General features: G+C 40.0%; 1 protein-coding gene across 3 annotated transcripts in view; it reads right to left on the bottom strand.

The window, feature by feature from the left end:
* Positions 1 to 24,392, bottom strand: part of UBE3D (ubiquitin protein ligase E3D) — an 84,551-nt gene that overhangs the window by 6,926 nt on the left and 53,233 nt on the right. Inside the window, exon 10 of one of the 3 annotated variants that reach the window (XR_008822567.1) lies at positions 3,593 to 3,836. The exons of 1 other annotated variant lie outside the window; for it this stretch is intronic. Coding sequence is in view for 1 of the 2 variants with exons in the window: in XM_056343559.1 (XP_056199534.1) it covers positions 23,688 to 23,777 (90 nt within the window). In the remaining variant the exon portion in view is untranslated. Of the gene's footprint in view, positions 1 to 3,592; positions 3,837 to 21,950; positions 23,778 to 24,392 lie in introns of those variants that run through there. One more of the 3 variants, XM_056343559.1, reaches the window with a different exon arrangement.

Below are 24,392 nucleotides of genomic sequence, written 5' to 3'. Positions count from 1 at the left end.
GTGCTGGTATGAAATCGGGCATGATTGAATGACTGCAGAGGAGGTGCTGATTATACACCAATGAGGCTACAGCCTACAATCAGCGTCAAATGCTGTCTTCATTTCCACCAAGGCTGACAAGTAATCAAGCAATGCCACGCCATCCATGTGCGCAGGAAGATAGTAACCTCCCCAAAAAGACATGGTCAGCTGTGGGCAGACCTCTGCTCCTAGATCCAGCTGTAGTGGTGCATGACATTAACTTCACAGGCTCAATGGTTTCCCTCTGCAACAAGTTACTGTTCCTTTCTCCCCACAAAATGGCATTTCAAAATTTCTACCTAGCATCTGGTGAAATCAGACTGGTATGCTAAACTCTAGTCAGCGCTAACCAGATTGATTTATCCAAGAAACAAGACAGGGAGGGTTTGCACAAACAATTCTCCTGGCAGATCACAGGGAAGAGACTAAGCTCTGGTGGAAACAAGAGTGAAAAGCTGAGAATAGTCAGTCTTTTTCTCCACACATACAGCTGGGTTTGGAAGATAACATATACTCAAAGCATCAGACCAATGTCTAATTCACATACAGATTTGTATGGCACAAAAGCTATGGCTAGTGTTAAGTGTTGTGGTTTAATTCCTAATAATTACAGCTAGTACAAGCGCTTGGGTGGTTGCAATTAATAGTGCAGTCAAGATGCCCTGTACATAGAATACATCTCTACCTTGAAAAAAGAACCAGAGAAAGTAATATAAACATGTTTGTGTGAGTATAACTAAGCCTACACGTAACTCCTCCTCTGTATTTACCAATGCACTGGTACAACTACAGTGACAATGTGCATAAACACATAGAGAAGGCCATAAAAACGTGCCTGACATTTCTTACCTCTGTAAAATAAAGACAGATCAAGGAGTGGCAGCATTCAAGCATCTGCACCACACCTAGGTCCCAGCTCTATGAACAACTGAATTCTCTGCTCAGAGTTTGGTGTTCCCACAGCTGCTGACAAGGACCAGAGGAGCCAAAGGACTACTTCCTTCTCTGAGGTGCAACAGTGGTGCTCTTCCCATTCCTGCACCACCACCACCAGAAGCAGCGATGCCTTACAGTTGTTACCATTACCCTGTGGATTAGCATCTATTGGCAATGGCTGCTTACGAACAGCCACATTAAAACTTCAGAGTTCGCCTGCTTACCCATACCACACAGTTTACATATTCACACTCACCTAACAGTCAGGGACCAAGTCCGCTGGTGCACAAATAACCTGTGCCAGAATTACTTTTTGGCACCAGTGTGAATGAACGGACACAAAGCAGATGGCATTAGATGAGCAGAGACGTGAGAGAACATTAACTGCTATATTTATGCTCACTCCCACTGAATCCACAGACCCATAAAAAAGCATCTGTCTTTTCCAGACTTAATGCTACCAAGCTGTTGCATATCTCTGAGGCTGCTTCTGGTAAGTACAAAGGCATTTTTAGAAGAAATTGGAGAGGAAGGCAGCATATTCACTACTAGAAGAGTGAGAGGAGCCAGAGATGTCCCTACCGTGACAGTGCGGGATTTCCTTGTCTTAAGATGGCCTCCTGGTAGTCTGCAAACTGCCTGGCTGTACTCCAGCTGCAAAGTTGCCCTCTGTTACACTGATACTTAATTCTTTTTCCTACACTCCAGGTTCTTGGGAGGATAGCTGAACATGATGCCACTGTATGCCTGTTTCCCCTATGCCACAGAGGTCATCTAAGTAGACTTGGCTGCTCTAATATCCCCTCCACAGACAATCAATGGCTGCCACTTATCGCAACATGCCAAAAACAATTGTTTCAGGTTCTCTCAGAAAGGGAAAGCTTCCCAACATGCTTTAAAGGCCATGCAGTGAGAAGCCTGGCTTTGAGTACACATCAGAATATGAAAAGTGTTCTACATCATTACCCTTGCTTGGCATTTTTGGACTAAGTGAAATGAGAAACCACCAGCCTGTGCTCACAGCAGCAGAACTTCACACCACTAGGCTAGTAAGTCTTAAATACTTTACTATGGAAAACAATTTCAAACAAAAATGTCACTAGAGGAATACAAGTCCATTGAAAAGGTCACTAAAACAATATTACAGTACTACAGGTTGACTGAGCAGATACTGCTGGACAAGCCAAGTTTCAAATATTTAGTCAAATAAGGAGCTAAAATTTAGGGTCAGTATAAAAGCCTTCATGATTATCACTACCATGCTTGAATTGCAATGGAGACAGAAACTAAAATATATCCAGAATACTCTCCGAGCCAAACACGGCAGCACTGTGCTGCAGGGGACTATGTTGGTGACAGCAATAATGAAGTCAACAGAAGCACATGTTGTGGAACTGTGCTACCCTGACAAGCTGAAACCCTGCAAATTGGGTTGAAGAATAAGTGTTTGTGGAACGGCAGCTTTGCAATCTGACCCACTAACCCCTACAAGGCTCAGATTTGGGTGTGGAAGAGAGGACATTTTGTGAAGGACTCCACAGGAGGTCAAGGCCATTCTTTAGCATATGTCACTGCAAGGAATTTCCCATCTCAAAGAGAAGCTGTTTCAAGCAGCTTGAAAGTCTTAACGAAAACCTATTTTTGGTCAGTGCTATACTACCACAGAAGCAGAGGAATGCTGCTGGCAACAAAAGCTGGGGAGAACTTGGCTTCAGTAGCCCTATCACCTAAACAACCAAATTCCCCAAGCACTTCTAGGAGAAGGCTGGGGGAAGGCAAGTCCTCTCCTGTACAACGTGAAAGGCACGGCGGATCTGTGGGCTTTCCAGTCTTCATTGCAGGAAGAAACTCATTAGAATGTCACTCTGACAAATCACTTTCTTCTTCTGTCCAAGCTAGGGAAGATATAAAATATAACCAAAACAACCAAGAAGAAAGTTAAGTAGATTCCTTTCATTTAATTGCTAGTGGAATTAATTGTAACCAAAGCAAGGATTTATTTTTTTTAAATATGATTTTTCATTCTGGTAATGTCCCTTCAGGATTGACGAAATAAACCCATCTATGAATCAGCATGCATTCTTTCAACTAATCCTTCCTAAAAGTATTAATTTCTTATAAGAACGAAGCTGGATTTGAAATGTGACAGAGATAAATGAGAAAAAGCAAAAGATTTCCTCTGAAGTCCCAGGCTGTGCACGTGCACTGCAAGCTATCTCTTTGCTAACACAACAGTTGCATGCCGAAGCTTTTTCAAGCTTTAGAGGGAAAACTATAAGCAGCTGCAAAAACAGTAGAAAATAAACTTCTTCATGTTGTCATTTTATATGAAGACAATAGTTGTTTGGTTTTTTTTTAAATTTTAGATCAAGTAGTTCTTTGCGTGAAAAAAGGAAAACTTTTTGGGTTGGTTTTTTTCAGGTTAAGTTGAGAATGCTATTATTCTTTTGATTCTTTACATCTAGATATGAGAAATCCCAAACTTCATGGCTTTATTTTGTCTTTTGCCAAGCCTTCCTCATTATACTACTTTTATTTCCATTGCAGACATTACTTCTTGTAAAGTAAAAAAAAAAAAAAAAAAAAAAAAGGTACTCATCATTAAGACAGGCACAGAAACAGGAGTATTATTTACCTTTGTTAGTCTTAATACAGTTTCTCTCTTGAATGCAGACCACAGTGGGGGATGAAACTTGGTACTCATGTTGCATTGCAATTACTGATCCAAAGCAAACGAGGCTGCAAAACCCATGGAATTTAGGATTTTCTTAACACCAGATGATGTTTGGGTTTTACTGTAGTAATTACCATGATGAACTTCACACTAATCAGGCAATCCGAGCAGCACATATTTTTCTGCATCAAGTGGTTTTAAAGTGCTGTAGAAAAGACATTTGTTTAAGCACATACTTGTAAGGGCAGTTGGGAGACACGTGTTAACCTAAAACAAACAAGGCACTGCAAGCTGCTGTGTCAATTTACAGCACACTAGCTACATCCTAAAGCTAGAGATGTGAAGAAATTAATCCCTGGCACACCAAACCTGAACATACGATGCAGCTCCTAAAAACTTTTTAGCCTCCCCGAAAGGTGTTGCACAAGGCTGAATTGGAGAAGGTTACGTTTGCTACCCTTTCGAAGACCTGCACTTCAACGCACAGCTCGCCATTTCACACCTTCACACACAGAGCCTGCTGTCACAGCAGGATTTGCTCTGGGCCAATTTCCTGAAAGTCATGTCAGTCTAAGGCTCTGTTGTATTTTTGTAGTTCTCCTTCCATGAGATTTCTTTGCATTCTTGGAAATCTGTTTCAACTTGACCAGCGTCTACAATACCCAAGCATTTCCCCAGAAAGGGAAAGGAGCGAACACTGTTGCTGCTTAGCATCCCACAACTGCACCTCTTGTAGTATTTCAGCAATGAGGAAAAGAATAAAAAAAACAACACCCCTGAACAAGGCACTCTGCATAGTCTGATGCCTTTTAGAAGAAAGGTCTAGATAGAGAGATACATGGATTTACTTTTTGACCACAAAGCAAATAAATTGTAGCTAATTCCATAGGGAATAAATAGGCTCAACTAAGCAGCAACATAATTTCTCTTCATCAGTATCATCAAATCACCACTCTCAAAAGCAAGCTGATAAGGTATGGTGTATGTCAGGTGTGAGATCGGAGATCAGTCAGCACACTATACAGTTACTTCTTTGATGAGATGCTGGCTTTCCCAGGTCTGTGAAGTTCTGGTCATGTGCATGGCTGTGGCTCTCAATTAGATTTTCTTTGACAGTATTCTCTGCAATGTATTTTATGAAGCATCCTATCTCAGCAAAATACCCTCTTACTGTATTCCAATTCTACTATGACTTGAAGACAGGGAAGTGCTAATAAATGTGAAAGAGAAGCACTGGTTTTAGGTCTTTACTACACAGTAACATGCTCAGCTGGATTCTAAGCTGGCAAATGTTTCCTTCCTTCCTCTCCTCCTGTCCCTTTTGCCATGAAGTACTGTAGCAAACTCTAAAATAGGAAGGCAACTTCCAAGTGCTCCATCATCCAAATCAAGAAAATGAACAATATAGTCTTCTATTACCAGCTTGTTTTTCCAGCTCAAATGTTCCCTTCATCATAAACTATTATTTTCTCTATTATTCCCTAATATTGAACCATTCACCATGTTAACTCAGATCTTCCTTCTCCTATTTTTAACAACTTCCCCTGACATTTTTCTCCTCATACCAACCAATCCTTCTCCCCTAAACCCACACAATACACCTTCAGTCAGGATTTACTTCCAGCCCGTGCTATGGCTCATACTACTACAGTAGGAGACATGTCCCCATGCAGTCTTGCTCACACTGTTTCCCTAGGAAAAGCAACATTACTACAAAAATAATTATTTATTGTTGCCCAGCTGCAGCACCAGGCAAAATCTGCAAGCCAGAATCCCCTTCGGTGCCTGGCTGGAGAATGCCTGTTTCTTGCTTGTGTTTCTTGTCTTCTTTCTCCCTCCCATTAATAGGAGAAAAAATAGCAGGCTAAGATTATTTTAATTTTAGAAGCAATACGGTGGAAAGCTAAAGAGAACAAGGAACTGGAAGCATAAGGAGGACAAAGTAGTATCTCTTGCTAAAAACTGAAGTTTAGACAAGCATCCACACTAAATAAAAGAGCTATGTAATTGGTGTGGTGCGTTATCAAGGCTATCATACAAGCAACTACAAAACTTGGGTTTCCCTCATGCTCTCCACAACTCTCAGTGTAATAGCAATACTGCAAAAATTATCTGCAGGAATCATCACTGGCAAGACACCAGAGCCATTAGATATTAGTGTTGTAGGTCAATGCATTTTTTAATTGTAACTTAATGAAAATAATTTTTTCTTCGTCCAAATTTAGCTACCTGTTTAAAAAGTCTGTTTGAGACCACTCGTAAGGCAACTTTCTCATCTCTTACACCAAGATGCTATAGCAAACCCAACAGATAGGTAAAACTGACAGGAGAAACTATGGAGCAGCACCAGAGGGCACCTGCTCTGTCTTCCATCTGACTGTCAGGAAAAGCTGTATTAAAAACTGATGTGGTAAAGTGCTTTAAACAAAGAAAGAAGCCAAGCACTTCTGGTTAATACTCTATCTGCTCATGGTCTGGTGGGTGAAGTTCCACTTTATTTTTGCTTTCATCTTCAAACTGTGTTTCAGTTATATCCAAAACCAAAATCAGCAAAAAACTGGAAGTTAAGAAATGGTCTATAATCTTAATTTCCTGCAATGTTTAGAGCTAGCAATGCACAGAAACCAGTACACAGACGTAAACTGGGTTTAGAGAGTCTCCCTCAGCAAATGGCACATGAGCAGAGCACACTGTGATGTCATGCTGGAACTGCTGCAATATCTTGCCAGATATTCAATGTTGCCACAGTGTAAGACATGGCCATCTCCTGTGTGCACATCCATTTCTGAATACACCAAACACAAACACCACCTGAAGTGCCACTTGAAATACCAAGAAGATGCGGGGAGGGGGCAGAGGGAGCATGACACAGAATGGATGCATCAGAGAACAACAGAAATAAATGATATCTTTTAATGAGAGGTATTTGGTTATGTGCTTACATTTACATGCAATTAAAACGGTCCAAACAGTCGATCTACCGTAACTCAAAAGAACAAGGTAGAGTACATTAACGGAGAATGTGGCACTTTTAAGTAACACTTTGAAACTAGTTTGAACAGGTGTCTTCATTGGGTTATCTTTTGAAAACTTTATGGAAAAAAGCAAGTTTGAAAAATTAGCTGCTTAAATTCTCTCTTCGCTTCCTGGCAGTTAAAACTGGAATGAGAATAAATACCTCCCTGCGTGAGGTATGAGGATTAATTTGTTTGTGTATATAAATGGGTATTTAAGTATCAACTACTATTTTATTTTTAACACCTTATTGGGACTACTGCATTCCTACCCGAGTTCAGCTTTTGGCAAGAGATTAGGATGGGGTTAAAATGGGAACAGGTGTTTGGAAGATGATATGGCTGTAATAAAAGCACTAACCAAGAAGATGAAGGGAAAAATAATTTAAATACGGCATTCCTTTGTATCCTGTGAAATAGAGAGACACCCCAAAAAGAAAAAAACAAAATCACAACAACTAAGGGATATTTAGGAAGATGTCTTTGCCGGCTGTGATTCATTCCCAGGGGGACACAATCTGAGAAGGGCTGTCCTTTGGGCCGGGTCATCCTGCTCTTGTACAATCTCATGATGCCTGTTAAAAGGCCAGGCATTCAATACACAACAGTTTCACTGCATAATGCTGGCTGGGTAATAGAACATTTTCAAAGCCTCAAAAGGATGTAGGAGTTTAAGGTCACTATCAGTGAGATCTGAATCATTACTAGGTCAAACTGATTTTTATTTCTAGGAACCGTGCACATTCTTTTTTGCCAGCTGCGGCAAGAAGAAAAGCTGAAACCATCCATTTCAAGGTTCAAACACATGAAAACAGATGTTTTCTTGGTAAAAAGAAGAGTTGCTGACCTTGAAGCTTCATAATATTCATACATACATACAATATTCACCATTTTTAGAATATCTTTCCCCCAACAACAGGTTAATTGAAGATAAAAGCTTTCAAGTGCTTTTTGAAAGCAGACTGTGCTCAAAACCCAGTCCTGCAAGCTAAACCTGTTCACATCAAGACGTACTATTATCTTCATACAACAGTAAAAGCAAATAAAGCAATGATTTTTAAAAGCAAAATTTTATGGCGAGGCGGGGAGGGGCAGGGAAGGTGTTTCAAGATGTGTGGTGTTTATTACTACTTTGTTTATTGCCATACTCCATGATAGTTTCTTGTAAGAGTAGCACATAATGTACAAAACAAATGTAATTTAACTACGGAGATACTAGGAAAATTCTCCACGTGCAGCATGCATTTTCAGCTGTGGGAACTCCCAGTATGGTTGACCCTCAAAACTCAAAAGTTAGACTGAGGATATTGTCAGAAACTGAAGTAGTTTTCTAGACTATATCAAAGTCCCATATCACTTTCACCATGAAAAAGCTTTCCTGTTGCCCGTGGAACAACTGACTGAAGAATGCAGTAATGTAATTTCGGCATGCTAGATGTTTATTTTGCTGGTATTAAATGATTTTTGCATTTTAAGAAGGTTTAATACAATTATCTTTGACTTCAGTATGTTTAAGGTGCATCCCTTCCAAGTATTTCTTGTCAGTAGTCACCCATGAGAGAATTAGTCTATTAAATTAGTAAGTCAGTAAGGAAGGCTTTAAAATGACTGACGACAGAGGATTATCTCTTCGAAAACAATACTGAAGAAAACAATCTTGACCTGAGACAAATTCACATGTCCTTTTGATTCTAATGACTTCATCAACAAGAACATGATTATTCAGAAGCTGAACTTGGTCCCATATCATTGATTCTGCACACACATTTGAACAGCTCAGAGTGGCTCAATTTAACTCCATTGTCCAAAGGAGGCAATTATTCATGTGGTGAAGTGCTTATGGGAATCAAATCTAGATTCATAAATGTCTTATGGAATCCTGCCCCTGACAGGCATCGGACTACTCTAAATACTTATTCTCTGTCAGGACAGAATTGGAAAATTTTGATGAATGCATCAGTTAATGATCATTCTTGAAGTCACTGGAAGACAACAAATTGGTTTTCCAAAAGGAAGGGTTGTACAAGGAACCAATGTGATTTTAAGATGGAATTTGACTAATTGATGATACGTGACATGTTATCTGCAATAGCAGGGGACTAAATTTAATGAAACACGAGTTCCATGTGGTCCTAGCTACAGACCATTCCAGTTACTGCAAGTCTATGGGATAAAAACTGATCACAAAAGCTGACTACATCTGACTACATAAAATCCACAGCTAAACTCTTTCTTAAAGAGTCTTTTCATCAAAGTCCCATCTCAGCCTGTCAACAGAGCAGCAACAGTGGGAAATGCAAGTTAACACTTTGCAAGCAGAGGTCAGACGGACCCTACACTGTCTGGCACCAGGACACTAACCTCCACTGCAGGGGCAGGACTGACCTTTTGAGACGATGACCTTTTACATACCCTAGAATCACCAAAAGGTTCTGAGTTTCAGAACTCTGATGTCCTTCCCCTCAATAAACCACCACTGTCAAAAACGGGAAAAAAATGCATAAGTGTTCAATAAATCAAAACCAAATCCGTCACTCCGGCCTTTTTTACTCGTCAAATGAAAAGCCAGAGATTCTACAAAGACCCTAGTAGCCTTCACTAACGTATTTCCCCTGAGGAGTATGCATTTCTTTGGTGGCCGTTTAAGCAATAAGCAAATGCCCTTGCAAACTTCTCCCCCTGCTGTGTCGGCACAGCTGCATAGTCACTGGATAAGGCAAAAGGAGCAGAGGGAAGAGACAAGGTGACATGAACAAGAGGCCCAGGAGAGATGAAAGGGCCACCTTAAACCAGATCAAATAGTTTGCTGCTGAATATAAAAATACCACCCTCCATACCACAGCAATGTACAGGCCATAAAAATAGTAAAAATAAAGCTATAGTCAATGTCATGTGAAGGAACACTGAACGGACATGGTATTAAAATGTCTGGAAATACACTCTGAAAGCAGCAAGTCCTGTAGTCAGCTGGTCATGTCATTCGGCCTTACCCAAGGAAGTCACACAAGCAATACAGAAGGCACTTTTCTCTATTATATTATACTCTGTTACTTTTGGAAGTTATTTTCATGTCTGATTTATCATGGAAAATATAGGTAAATGATCCCGTTTGTCTTCCCCGACCTCCAAGTGACACTGCCTAGAAAGACCTTTGCTTTCTCCAGAGATGTCCGTTATTTCTTCTAAACTGTGAGGAAGAGTTCACAACCTTCAACATGTGAAAGGTAAAAAAAAAAAAAAAGCAAACAAACAGCAAAACCTCAGGCATTTACATACATTTAATAATCAAAGCCACCAAGCCCATCTCTCAAGAAAACCCTCAGAGGGTTGGGTTATTAAAGCTGAGTACGGGTTCACCTATGCAACGGTGCAGCCTCTCTTTTTCCATCACCCTTATTTATCGACTTCATTTCAAGTAAGAACATAAGAGCTCTGAAACTGAGGACTGTGTGTCCATCATCTACCACAACACACACTTGCACTGTGACGGAACCAAAGGCCTCAACAAGACAGAAATTCCTGCAAGCTGTCTCCTTGCACTGACAATTTATGCAGCTCACAAACTGCTCCTTCAGTATTCATCTCCTGCAGCCTCTCTTTCCTGTCCACTTTTGCTGTGCTTTGATTTAAATTTGAAAATAATCTCCATGGATCGTGCACCCTGCTTTTAATTTTTCAGCCAAGTGCTGTGCACAGCTTTTGTCTGTAATAGTAACAGATTGCCCAAGGACACACACAATGAGTCATGGAAAGAGTCAGGATTTCCTGGCTCTTTATCTGATGCTGAGACAAGGCCTCTCATGTTTCCAATTTTCAGGGGCTAGCAGGTGGGAGGGGAAGAGAAGAGATAGGAAGGGAAAAAAGATGGAGAGAGACTTTTTTAGATAAGCAAAACAGACAACTAGAAAAAAACGTGCACAAGCTCTTTCCCTGCTCAGTTTCAGATGACTGATGCAACAGTAATTGCAAAGTCTGCTGAACAGCTTAAATCTGGTTTTAAAAAATGGAATGAATAAAACAGAGGAAAAATTAACGGGCAGCAAAAAGACACAAAATTTGATGTTTCTTAAAGCAGAAACAAAATAACCAGTTCACTCAACAAGCTTTGAAACAAGAGAAAGGAATTTACATGCTTTCAGGGCAAGGGGATTTGGGAAGCTTGCTCCCAAATGGGACAGCAGGTAGCAGCATTAGCATATGCCCACCCCAGAACTGTGAAAAAATCTGTGGGCTGTGAACATGCAAGTAGGTGACATGAATCAACCCTCAGTGGAACACACTTCAAAAACAGTCTGTGTGTTACACTAGCCTATTTCACTTAGGAAGCTGGTTCCCTCAAGACCACCTATAATTAGCAAGAGGTGAGGAACATTCAAGAGACAAATATAGATCATGCAGAGGTGATGAATCAGCAGCCTGAAAATAATTAATATCCATCCTAATAATGCTACCTACTCCAAAAGACTGTGCAACAGTTTACGAGACCCATAATGTCACAAAGGAATAGGAAAATAATTTTTCACCCCCACAAAAGTAGGCCACCCATCATATTCTGAAGAGGGATCCAAGCGAAAAAAGACAAATGGATTTTGAGACAAGTTGTACTCATTTGTCACTGCAAAACACCGTTCACACGTGGGCTTTGGCAGCACTCTGGCTAACTGTCTGAAATGAGACCCATTTCAAAATAAAATAGATATTAAAACACTGGTGCCATAAAAGACTTTAACTACAATTACACATCTATGCCCACATGTATGGGATATTTAGGGACTGCTTGTCTCAGGGGTCTGGGATAATGAGATTATTTAGAGATGACTGCCTCAGGATACAACTAACTCAGAGTTCATGCATTTCATTACTATCTGTATTACAGCAACAGCAAAGAGTCTTGCTGTATTCATGACAAATAACTGTACTCCCAACCATACCCTACTTGAAGAGATCTAAAGCAACATCTCGCAGGTACAGTCAGCCCGATATTGTGGGAATGGAGATGGCTTCTTTGGGTCCCTCTAATTAAATGATTAACTGCAACGACAACTGTCACCATGAACAGCAAACTGTTTTAGCAGAGGATGAGAACAATGTGAGCCAGGAGGTGGTTCTTTTCAGATTCTCAATGGAAGGCAAGCAGTAAGTAACACAGCATTAGCCTGTACGCTGCCAGGGGCCCTGCTGACAAAAGACACTGAAAGCCCGAGGTACTCAATGCACATTTTGCCTCAGTCTTTACTGGTACGACCAGCCTGCAGGAATCCCAGGCCCCTGAGACCTATGGGAAGAAGAAAACTTACCCTTGATGAAGGACGACCAGGTTACAAAACACTTAAAAGTGGACATACATCTGCATCAGGAAAGCTGTTTTGCTAGAAAGTTGAGGGAGGTGATTCTCCACCTCAACTCAGCACCAGTAAGGTCACATCTGGAGTGTTGGGTCCAGGTCTGGGCTCCCTAGTATGAGAATGATGTAGATTTCCTGGAGCAAGGGCTAACAAAGGGCCATGAAGATGACTAAGGGACTGGAACATCCTTCATATGAGGAGAGGCTGAGAGCTGGGACTATTCAGCCTGGAGAAGGAAAGGTCCAGGGGAAACATATCAATGCGTATAAATACCTGAGGGGAGGGAGCGAAGATGAAAGAGCCAGTCTCTTCCCAGCAGTGCCCACTAACAGGACAAGAGCCAATGAGCACAAATTAAAGAGCGTGAAATTCCTTCTGAACACAAGAAAATACTTTTTCACTGTGAGGATGGTAGAACACTGGCACAGGTTGCCCGAGGAGGCTGTGGAGTCTCCATCCTCAGAGATATTTAAAAGCCAAATGGACACGGTCCAGGCAACTTGCTCTAGCTGACTGCTTTACTCAGCAGCGGGTTGGACCAGATGATATCAAGAGGTCACTTCCAACCTCAGTGACTCTGTAAATATATTTGTTACACACAGTTTTTGAAGTGAACAAGCTCATTTACAAAGACTGGTCATTAAGGCATTCTTCAAGACAAACTGGTTTTGTAAAACCTCCAGACAAGACTTTTTCCACTCTGCCCTTTTTTTGGTGGATTTAGATGCGGTGCAAATTTCACTTTCCCTCTTCAGTTTGCTCCCTAAGCTTCCTTTTCTATGCCAACTTCTTTCATTCACTTGAAAGATATTTGAGTCAAATACTGGACAGAAAAGACATCTGAATTAAATATTATCTTGCAGTTTTGGTTGACTCACCTTCTTCCCTTCTCCTCCCCTTCTCCTTTACACCCTTTTTATATTACAATAAAGTATGAATCTGTCCTTCAGCTAGTAGTTCCATGCAATCCATATTATCCTCTTCAAAATCCTTTTTTTCCGCTTTTTTTTCTTTGGCTATTTTTTAGCCATTGAATACTTTCCAGTTGCAGATGAAAATAACAGTTAAGTTTTATTATTATGAGACCTTTTCTTGTACTGATAAAAATCTTATTATTCAAAACAAAGCTAGCACGGTTTCTTTAACAATGAGATTTTCATGTACATTTTTTATCTTCTTTTTAGAAACATTAATGACCTTCAAGGAGAATCAATTTTCCGGTTTCTTTCTTTCTATTCTTTTTCTTATTTTTTTAAATCCAATTTTACCATCAAGGACAAGCACACATGAAAAAATTATACACTGGATTCATAGCTCCCTTGAGGTATCATTCTGGACTACTGAAGTATAATTATTACAGTGCATTGGTCTGCTCTAAGACTTCCAAAATCTTCTTTAAAACTCCTTCCTTAGAGCAAGACCACTAAAAAATACATTGTTAAAACCTAATTACCTGCATCGTAAAAAAAAATAAATAGCACTTCACAAAATTCAATGAATGAAAAATAGCGTAAGTTAGTAGAAATGTAGACAGACGATAATCAAGAGCATAGAAATATGTAAGACCCAAAGTTGAGGATCATAGCGTGACCTGAAGGTTTGAATGAAATAACCTGAAGTTGCTCAAAATGTAATCAGCTTTATAAGACAAACATCAAGAAGTAGCAAAGACTGAAACCAGATACACAACATTTCTGCATGAAAACTTTTAAGTCTACTGTACTGAGTTAGTGAAAAAAAGAAAACTGAAAAAATGTTTGCCTCAGACTCCAAAAAAACAATCATTGTCCTGGACTTCTCACACTAAACCCCTTACTGCTTGACAGACAATTTGAACATATATATTTTTGTTTACTTTGAATACTGGCCACATTTCACTCATTTTGTATCCTGAATTTAAACATTTTTATACAAAATCCTATTGTACTGCATAGACAAATAAACTCAAAAAAGACTAATTACAAAAGGGATTTTGATCCCCAAAACTGTTATATCCCTTAGTAAGCCATATTAGATGAGTATGTTGTTTGCATGTGCAAGGATTACTTTTATAATGTTACTGATCCTACCTACGTTTCATTATTTTAAATCATTACTTTTCCTTTAGCTAACTTCTAAAAATAGGTTTTCTAGTCGTTAAATCTCAGACATCATTCCAAATACCCCATCTTTCACATTACTTATATTTTATGCACAGTCATAGATACACATCTGCTACGTATTACGCAAAGTCCAAGTAAAGAAAAAAAATGCTTTGCACTTTCCCTTTCTTTCATTTCTCTGGCTGATCTCTTTCTGACTGTGAAACATAAGGAAAGCCTGTTTAAAAGACAGACAGGCTGAAAGACAGAAGGAAAGAAAATCACAGACCTTGAACACCCGGAGTAAAAATTAAATTAGTTAACTGCTAGAAGCATGAAGCGTGAATGAAACAGAGAACCTTCCCATTATGAGGAACATTTATTCAGTGTTAATTAAATTCTTTTATTCAAAATCTATACTTACCCAAGCATAAAAATATTACATCATATCAACAACTGCAGAGTGTAAGCAAGTACTACACTATAAGCATCTTTTTCCCCATCTAGTGGAGGGAAGTCTTGAAATCATTTATACTGTCTGAAATCTTCAGAGACATGACAAAAAATAACATAAAACCCTCTGCATGAACCAGCAGCCAGTTATTAATTCACTTTCTTAGAAACAGCTATCAGAGACTAGCTCTAAGCATTTGCTTGCAAAGTTCACATGCAATAGCGTTAATAAGGAACTTTCCAAGAGTCTGCAATAATTAATTCTCTACAATATATCCAGCTGGCTGGTTTGTTCATTTGCAGTCCAGTTCTGTACCGCTGAAGCCAAAGAGAGTTTTGACATTAACTTCAATAGGTCCAGGTCCTCGCCTACAATGTTGAGTTTTCAATACAAACGCTCCAGGTGCATTTCTGCAATATGACACAAACTAACTAAAGCAAAGCTGCAACTACTAAGGGACCATCTCTAATATTTTTAAGCTTACAAGATGAGAAACAGGCTCCTAAATCTTCTGGTGGACACGCTAAATAGATTGCCTGACTTTCAAAACTGCTCAGTATTTGTTCACCCAAATGAGAACTGCAGGTAATAATGGCAATTTTGATTGGGTTAGCCAAAAATGGAATGGCAAGTCACTTCTGCATGAACAGAGAAGATTGTGAGACTACGACAATGTCTTCACATGAAATTCTTTCTTCTGTGACTTGCATCTTCTTTGAGAGGATTACTTATAAAAAAAATGTTATGGATTGTTTCGAGAATTATTTTGGAAGATTTTATCAGGCACTCAGCTGTTTTGTAAATTACCTGAAATAGGTTGGGAAAAGAGTATAATCCAGCAACAACATTTTGAGGTGTTGCACCTTAATAAGTAACAGTACTTTAACCAGTATCATCAGTACTGTTGAAGAAGAGCCACACTTGACTTCTGCATTGCTTTGTATTAGGAATGCATGCTTTGCCTTGGCAGGAAAGGCTGACATAAAATGATTAGCTAGTAAGCGTCACCAGAGTTTTCTTCAGCTTCTGAGCTACGCTTAAAAATATGTAAACAGCATCTCACTTCTGACAGTTCATTTTAACTGAACCCCAGGAGCACAGTAATTTCCAGATGGCATTGGAGCTCTGCTTCATCTAAATCTGGTGTTGCAGATACAACCTTGTTGAATGCTAGAGTCCTCAGAAGATGGTCCGAAACCCAGGCAAATGGGGGTCCTCCTAGGAAAGGTCAGAGCAGCAGTATGCTGCTGGAGCAGTGAGGTATTCTCAAGTTCCAATTGTCCAATATCATCAGCACTTGAGCAGAGAAAACTTTATCTGAAATTCATCTTTACTTACATGGTTAAACTTCAGTCCCTGAGGATTTATTAGCTACATGGGATGTCACATGGATTTAATTTTATTTGCTTTTGAATTTCTTCTCAAAGAATTCCAGGTCGAATTTTTTAAACTGAAAAAAAAATCGTAACCTTGTTCACTGGTACCAAGTTTAAGTCCAGATTTTAGAAAGAACACTACAAGAGAGGGCAAACCCAGGTCAAAAATAAAGAGTAGAAGAGGTGAGTAAAAGCATACAGAAGAGAATACAGTAAGTTTTACAGACAGTATTTAGTCACATTCTAAATATCACCTTAAACTAGAAATAACAGTCACTTAATGGAACATATCCCCAGGATAACCATGCAGAATAGACAGGTCTGATTAACTAGTCACTAGCTACTGCTCTATAAAAATACAGCTGAAAATGCATTTCCTTTCTGTGGAAGCAGAGCAAGCAACCTCAAATATGAAGGTTTCTGTGTGTTCAGAAGAATTTTTCATTTAATAAGAATTAAAGTTGATTCTACTTTGTTACAAAGAAGGATATAAAGCCCTGTTGTACCCCTCCTAGCCTCAGTTTTTCTACCTTACCTGAAAAGAGGCAAATACAATTAGATACCTGTAAGTACTAAAAGTTAGTTTTTTAGTTTTTAACCAGTGAAAAGAAGTAAGAGAATTACAGGGCTGTCTGCTCATAAATGGTATGGAAACAAAGTAAATTGGTATCTAATAGAAATGAGAAAGTAACATGGAAACTCATCAGTGCAGAAAAGCCAAAGTGGTCAACAAAGAGGAAAACAAGGCAGTCCTAGAATTTAATTTCTGAAAAGCTGGCAGATGATGAATGGAATAGCCTTTGTTTGAAAATTGAAATAGAGAGTAAGCAACAGGCTCTCTGATGAGTTAAAAAATAAATGCATTAGCTAGTCACCCCCCATTACACAATGATAGACTTTTTTTTTGAGTGGGTTTATGAAAACAAAAAAAATGCCATTAAGAAAAACTTGTATCTAAAACTGAATTATGCAGGCAGATAGTTATTGATAAGAACCAGAACTAGGGTCGGTGGTACTAGTCACGGAAAGTGAGAACATCTGAACAGTACGTTTAGTCATTTTCAGGGCCATATTTAGGAATGCCAGGCATTCTGGAAGAACTCAGAAGTGGACTGATTAGCCAGTATCTTCACTTGTACAAGTTTTCAGGTGAGATCCTTTTTCATGTAGCCAAGGTGCTTAATACTAATTTTTTTCCTCTATTTTCCTTATAAAATTCAAGCTCACTAAAAGCAACAGAAGGAATATGGCTCCCTGATCTGTTCCATCAATTCACAATGTCACAGCTCACAAAAGTAATGAAGACTGGGAACTGGCATTTTAAAATAGTCTCTTTCTCTATACACTATGCTTTTATAGTTTACGTTAGTGATATGGGAATATCTTTTTTTTTCCATAAAGCAGAATCACTTCCTATTTTACTCGTCAAACTGCTGGGAGACAAATAAAGAAACGTTAACCAGAACGCCTGGCAAAAGTCCAAACAGCAATTACATTCTGCCCACCCAACACTCCCTGTGATCTCACTCAGCTACGGCATCTTCAGATTGCTGCAAGTTTTTCTACATGTTGTCAAATGGTTGTCACGTTTCACCTCAAGGCACAACAGCTTTAGGTTGTGTTAATGCTTACATGCTGTTCTGCCCTTCTCTTTCTTCTTCCTGTACGACTATTCCAAACCTTATTTTAGGAGCACTATGAAATGCATATGCTGAGATACCTCCTCACACACCCCTAGTACAAATGAGCATTTGCCCAACGGATCTTTTTTACTGGTCAAAGCAGCAAGCAGCTTAAGAGATGATGGAAATAATTTCTTTATGGTCAGTCAGAACTGTGCTGGTGTATGTCAGTGGGAACAGTAACAGCCTACTGGAAGAGCAGCTGGTCCATCTTCTTTCTTATACTTCCCTTCAGGTCCTTCCCTGCCCCTGGACAGACAGTGATCTGACCTGTTTCCCCACGTGATGTTTCTGCCCATTCTAGCTTTCCTAAAATCCAAACCTAAAGTTCTCTTACTTAACAAGCAAGACCTTTCAAGCACTACAATTTGTCATCAGCTACCACCCCCAGATCAAAGACCTATGATTGAAGCACAGAGATTTAGAGCACACTGCTCTCTTTACTGACATCACAACTGAATGATGGACTTCTGCTTCCGAGGCAAGGCAAACTGTATGTTTCTCATACAGGCACTACAGACTTCTTCACCAAAAGATTCATTCCAGACTAATTTTCAACTGACAATAAAAGGAGAACTTAACAACCCTCTTTCTTTTCTTCCACCATGTACTTTATCATAGTCAAGTCATCGATTCAATTATTAAGCTCCAGCTTTGCAGACTTCTGTACATTTGACCATCTGTCTCCTTGAAGACATCATTACCGTTTCCAACCCTAACACACAACACTATTGAGCTGCTCTGAGCATCTTGGCAAGCTGCCTGTCTGCTAATACAATGCTAGAATTCAGTGACATACTCATTCAGGATCCCTCAAAATTTTGTTATCTGTGATAAGAACATACCTAATCCAGGCTACAGCGGAAATCCAACAGGGTTGAACCCATGTATTTTTAAAACACCTGTAGACCTGCTAAGAAGGACCCTTATAAATACATCTTTTTTTCTGCAGAGCTTTCTGGACTTCCTAAGTAGCTTCAGAGCTTCCACCCAGACTCTTAATGCAAATGAATAGCACCATAGCTTTCCATAACAACACCCATTCACAAAGCACGCAGCATAAAAACATGAAACTTTAAGGAAAAATTTCCATTATAGAATCTCGCTATCTAATGACTCCGTGTTATTTTCAAAGCAACAGTTGTCTATCTAGCTCTATGCAGCTGATAACCAGGTTTCTGTACCTTGTTGGCTAGGAACATGAAACTTGCTCCTCACATAAATCAATCCATTAATTATAACCTGGACAGAGTTTAGACTAAATTACAGAAACCAAAGTTTAGGAGGGAAGCAGCCCTAAAGAGATATATTACCTATAAACCATGTTGAACATGTACAGCATTATTTGGTTGTGCACAGGGCTAAGTATTTCTTTTGAGCAAAGTCTGTTTCTCAGTCACAAAGGCAGCAGCCTCAGTTAATAAACAGAAATGGATGTTCTACAAGTGTATTAGGCCTCCCGTAAGACTCTTCTTTATGTATATATTTGAGTACATAAAGTATGGGTATTTGCCTGGTCTCCTTCCATAACACACTCACAGTATGGTGCCTGTTGATAAAAAACTCTCAGTTTCTCTTTAACAGTGCATTATGGACACAAGCAGCGGATAATCAAAATGTAACAGATACACTTTTAGATTCTGGAACTATTTGGGAAAAGAAGAATGTTCACAATCGAAGCAAACAGAAATTAAAATGAGTGATATCAATCAGGCATTTTCACTGCTAATTAGCTCTGTCTTCACCCCTTTCAAGCAGCTGGTAACATGAGGTATATCACACTATCTAAAATGGATTTCTGCAATCAAAAGTATATTCACACCTAAACAGAAAATTACTTTATTAGTTTGCATGGCAAGCTCTTGGTAGCAAGGGGAGCTACAGGGGTGGCTTCTGTGAGAAGCTGCTAGAAGCTTCCCCCATGTCCGATGAAGCCAATGCCAGCTGGCTCCAAGACAGACTCACCACTGACCAAGACCAAGCCCATCAGTGATGGTGGTAGTGCTTCTGGGATAACATATTTACAAAGGGGAAAAACCTGCTGCACAACAGCAGCCGTGGGAGAGCAGTGAGACTATGTGAGAGCAGCAGCTCTGCAGACCCCCAGGCCAGTGCAGAAGGAGGGGGAGCAGCTGCTCCAGGCACCAGAGCAGAGATTCCCCTGCAGCCCGTGGTGCAGCCCACGGTGAGGCAGGCTGTGCCCTGCAGCCCGTGGAGATCCATGGTGGAGCAGATTTCCACCTGCAGCCCGTGGAGATCCATGGTGGAGCAGATTTCCACCTGCAGCCCGTGGAGATCCATGGTGGAGCAGATTTCCACCTGCAGCCTGTGCAGGACCCCACGCCAGAGCAGGGGGATGCCCCAGCGAGGCTGTGACCCCGTGGGAAGCCCACACCGGGGCAGGGTCCTGCGGGACCTGTGGCCCCTGGAGAGAGAGGAGCAGGTTTGCTGGAGCAGGTTTGCTGGCAGGACCTGTGGGCCCGTGGAAAGGACCCTCGCTGGAGCAGTGTGATCAAGGACGGCACCCCCTGGGAGGGACCCACGCTGGAGCAGTTCCTGAAGAGCTGCAGCCCGTGGGAAGGACTCCCATGGAGAGGTTCATGGGGGACTGTCCCCATGGGAGGGACCCCAGGCTGGAGCAGGGCAGAGTGTGAGGACCCTGCCCCTGAGGGGGAAGGAGCAGCAGAGACAATGTGTGATGGACTGACCCCAGCCCCCGTTGCCCGTTCCCTGTCCCCCTGCACTGTTGGAGGGAAAGGAGGTAGAAAAATCTGGAGTGAAGTTAAGTCTGGGAAGAAGGGAGGGGTTGGAGGAAGGTGTTTTTGTTGCTCATTACCCTGCTCTGATTTAATTGGTTATTAATTAAACTCATTTCTCCAAGTCGAGTCTGTTTTGCCCATGACAGTAATCGCTGAGGGATCTCCCTGTCCTTATCTTGATCCACAAAGTTTTCATTATATTTCCACTCCCCTGTCCAGCTGAGGAGGGGAGTGATAAAGTGGCTTTGGTGTGCACCTGGCATCCTGTCAGTGTCAGCCCACCACAATGACATGTTTGAGTACATTTTCGAAGAAAACTGCTTTGAAATCTATTACCAGATGCTGATGTTATAGGTGGCTGTTGCCAGATTCCAGGCAGAGGAAATTGCATGTAAATGACATGGTTCCTCTGGCAGATCTTCCCTCTCAAGCAGGAGGGGACTGTTTTTCCAGGGGTGGCATTTGCCTGTGTGCTACATGTATGCTGCTTCTCACGGGAAGCTCATGGGGTTTTTTTTTGTAATTATATCTACTTCTGTTTAGGGTATGCCCACCCTAAACATTCATTCTCTCTGATTTCTTCTCTATTGGAGAACTGTCTTGGAAGAAAAGAAGCATTTAGCTCTTCTGAGAAACTGAAGACAAATTGTGAATCTCAGTTTAGAGCCACTGCTGTCAATGTCCTGACTGGCCATCACTGAGCACTGAAGTGATCACAGAATTTTGTGCTTTTACAAGTAAGCTCAGCCTGCATTTTTCCATTCATAGCTTCATTTTAGGTTTACATGTGATTGACCTTGTTCTGTTTCAGGCCAATATAAGTAGGCAGCTCCTTTCTGTTAGAGGAAGTGTTGCCATGCCACATATCAGATAAGTGAGGTACCACCTTCCCATCAGCATCTCCAAAACAGCACCTGATATTGCAAAACCATCGACTACAAATGAGAGCCTGTGTTGCAGATATGGATGAGTCCTATATGGTTCACATAAGGAGGTACAGGACACTGCTCAATATACTCCTGCATTTGCAGAGCCAAACAGTTCTCAGCTAGGAAACATTATATTTTAATAGAGTTTATGCAGGATCAGTAGTATGAAATATTTTTGGTATGGTTCAACAAAGACTTAACAATACTAATCACAGTTCAATTAAAAAAAATGTTCCGTTACAGCTTGAGGCTCCAAGAGGGCTCAATGATCTTAAAGGTCTTTTCCAACCTAATAAATTCTATGATTCTATGATTCTGTAAGTGGATAGGCTCAGTGTTTAAGAAATACAACTGAACACTCTAGAGATACTTTTAAAAGACAGCTTATAGTGAACACCAAGTCAGATAGCCTGAGTGGCATAATAAAGAACAACTTAATATAGGACAATTAAGTAGCAAACAAGAAAAATAAACCCATTATCTCTTAATTGAACTTAGAAAACTCTTATCATTCTGCAAAGAAGTATTTAGATTTGTCTTTGAAACACTCCCTTAATATCACTTGCTCTTGTCAGCATTTGTTCAATTTCACCCCACCCCCAATTATTTTGCAGTGTTTCAACAGAATTATTATGGCTTTTAGTAAAATGCAGACAAACACAACAAAAATCCCAAAATATACATGCATTATAACTTCTTTTATTTTAAACTCAATGAAATATTTGTATCCATATTTTACAAAACTTCACCTGCTTTCCTATATAGGGTTTAAGTACTTATTTCCTATATAAAGTAGTTTGAAATCAAACTTAAAAGCTTCCACGTAATCATCACAATAAACCAGAAAATTAAGCTATCCTATGTCATCCTGGAAGCCTATCCAAGTTAGTCAAAACTAGAAAAAGCATACAGAAGCACTTTTATACTAATCTGCAAAACTCAAAACACCTTTAGTTTGGGGGAAATAGGAGCAGCCAAAAGAGGCTGACACTAACTACACTTAGTTTCTCCTCACTGTAGTTCACTGTAGTTTACGTTTTGTAAAACCGGTTAGTTAAGGGAAGCAAAAATTGTACTTCAACAAGAGACTGCAATGGAGTTGCAGTGGTTTCTCCATATTACTGTCGATGTTCATTCAGAGGTTTCAGAGATATAAGCAGTCAGCAAGCTTCAGAGAAATATTAAAAAACACCCTGACTGTCAAAAATAAGCCTACGGTATTTAGGTACTCATCCACTGTCTGCAAAATGTTACAGAATATACATATTCAAATCTATAATTCATTTTGTGGGAGATCCTCAGTAAGCAAGTAGTAAAATTGTAATTTTAAAAAAAAATGTTTTAAAATATAGTAAGCTATTTTACTGCATAAATGGACTTATTTATTTTTCCTTTCTGGGACAGTTTAACAAAAGACACAGTAGCTTTTAAAGCCATTCCTTCCCTTTTAATATTTTCATTTCTTAAATCACTATTTCCAAAATAGTTTTGAACCAGAGTAGCTCCTTGTCTTGTCTTTGCTGCTGTTTAACAGTGCTCCAAAGGAGTGCAGTCCAATTTAAAAGAATCTGTGCAACTTCTCCAGCTCCAAATGCCCAGAATGGAACAAAAGAAGGAGCTGAGCAGATTTTTCTAAATTTTACTCAGCTGTTTGCTTCAAAAAGGATTGTCAGAAAACACAGATGCATCTGCAAGCATCCTATATCTTCAGCTAACCTCTTTGTGCAATAAGCAAGTTTGGAAGTGCTTTACATGTATATACACACCCATAAAAAATAGAAGTATCAATACTAAAACCCATGAATATCAAAGCACACTTTAGTTCAGACCATGTGTAGACCTGAGATAACAGTAATTTTGTGTTTTGCCTTCCATGAGTCCTTTGAGTACTTCTGCTACTCATATACTAGAGTCATTAAACTAAAATTAATACTATAGTTATTCATTCTTACGTTTTCTGAGCAACTTGCCACTTTATATCTCTAAACCTGTTGCTTTTAGGAAGTTTTCTGCACTCTATTAAAACAGAACTCGTCAGGCTGTTCTATGAGAAAATTTTTTTCCCCTCCTTTTTCTGGAAGCAAAGTAACTGGAAATGAGTTTTTCCTTTAGAGACATCTCTAGGAATGCTTACTGCAACAACAGAATGAACACTTCCTGTTTTTTCTTAACAAAAGCAGACAGTGTGATTATAAGTTATATACCAGTGGCATTGGGTGCAGCACCGAAGAATATCAAGGGCTATTTCAAACAAAATTTTGAAACTGTTCAGCAGTTCTTAATCACAATCTTCTTTCAATTTCATGCAACTCTAAAGTACGAATAAAATCATGATCTATTTCACCCTGAGAACTCTTGTTACAGTCTGTGGCATTATGAGTAGTGCCTTCAAATGGCAAGTAAAATGCCTGGTTTCTCACAATAACAGCGGTGAGAGAGGGTGTGCTGAACAGCCCCATATATCATCATAAGAACTCAATATCCAGGATATTTTCCGTTCACTGTGCTTGAATTCAGAGAAAGATGAGATAAGGTTAGCAAAACACAGCAGAGATTACTTGTCACTTTAAAGCATCTCCCTGTTGTTAACTGTTTTGTGTTGTAGGCTCTAAAATACCAACACATCTTCCCAGACTGTGACGAGGAGTAGTAGCTGAATAGTTCAGTGATAAAGTACATGATAACTAAAGTGGGTGCTAGCTCCAAGTGCTTGCAAGTATTAAGAATAATACACAAAGTCAAGCCCAACTGTTCCTAAAGCAAAGGGCTGACAGCTCAGGTGGGTGGAGCCAGAAAAATCAAGAGTGTAGTAAGATAACACAGCTTTCTGTGAAGTGTAAGGGACCTGGAGAGAGAGCAGGACAGAGCTCAGAGCACAAGCAAGCTAAAAAGTATTTTAATCTTTTCCAGTAGTGAACTCCCTTCTCCCTTCTTACTGCTTTCTGCGCTGCTCCAGGATAAATATCAAGTGCCTATTCCCTTGCTCTGAGACATCCTTAGTATTGGTGAGGGATTACAAGCCTGGGAAGGTGCAAGTCAGGGCTGCAAACCCATGTTCTCCAGTAAACCCAGGAACAGCCATCAACCAGCAATAGTTAGTTTATTCACTTTGGTCCCTCAG

This window comes from Falco biarmicus, chromosome 6, assembly GCF_023638135.1.
Source record: "Falco biarmicus isolate bFalBia1 chromosome 6, bFalBia1.pri, whole genome shotgun sequence".
Classification (NCBI taxonomy): domain Eukaryota; kingdom Metazoa; phylum Chordata; class Aves; order Falconiformes; family Falconidae; genus Falco; species Falco biarmicus.
Note: the sequence above shows the minus strand (reverse complement) of the source record. Positions and strands in the feature narration are given on the sequence as shown.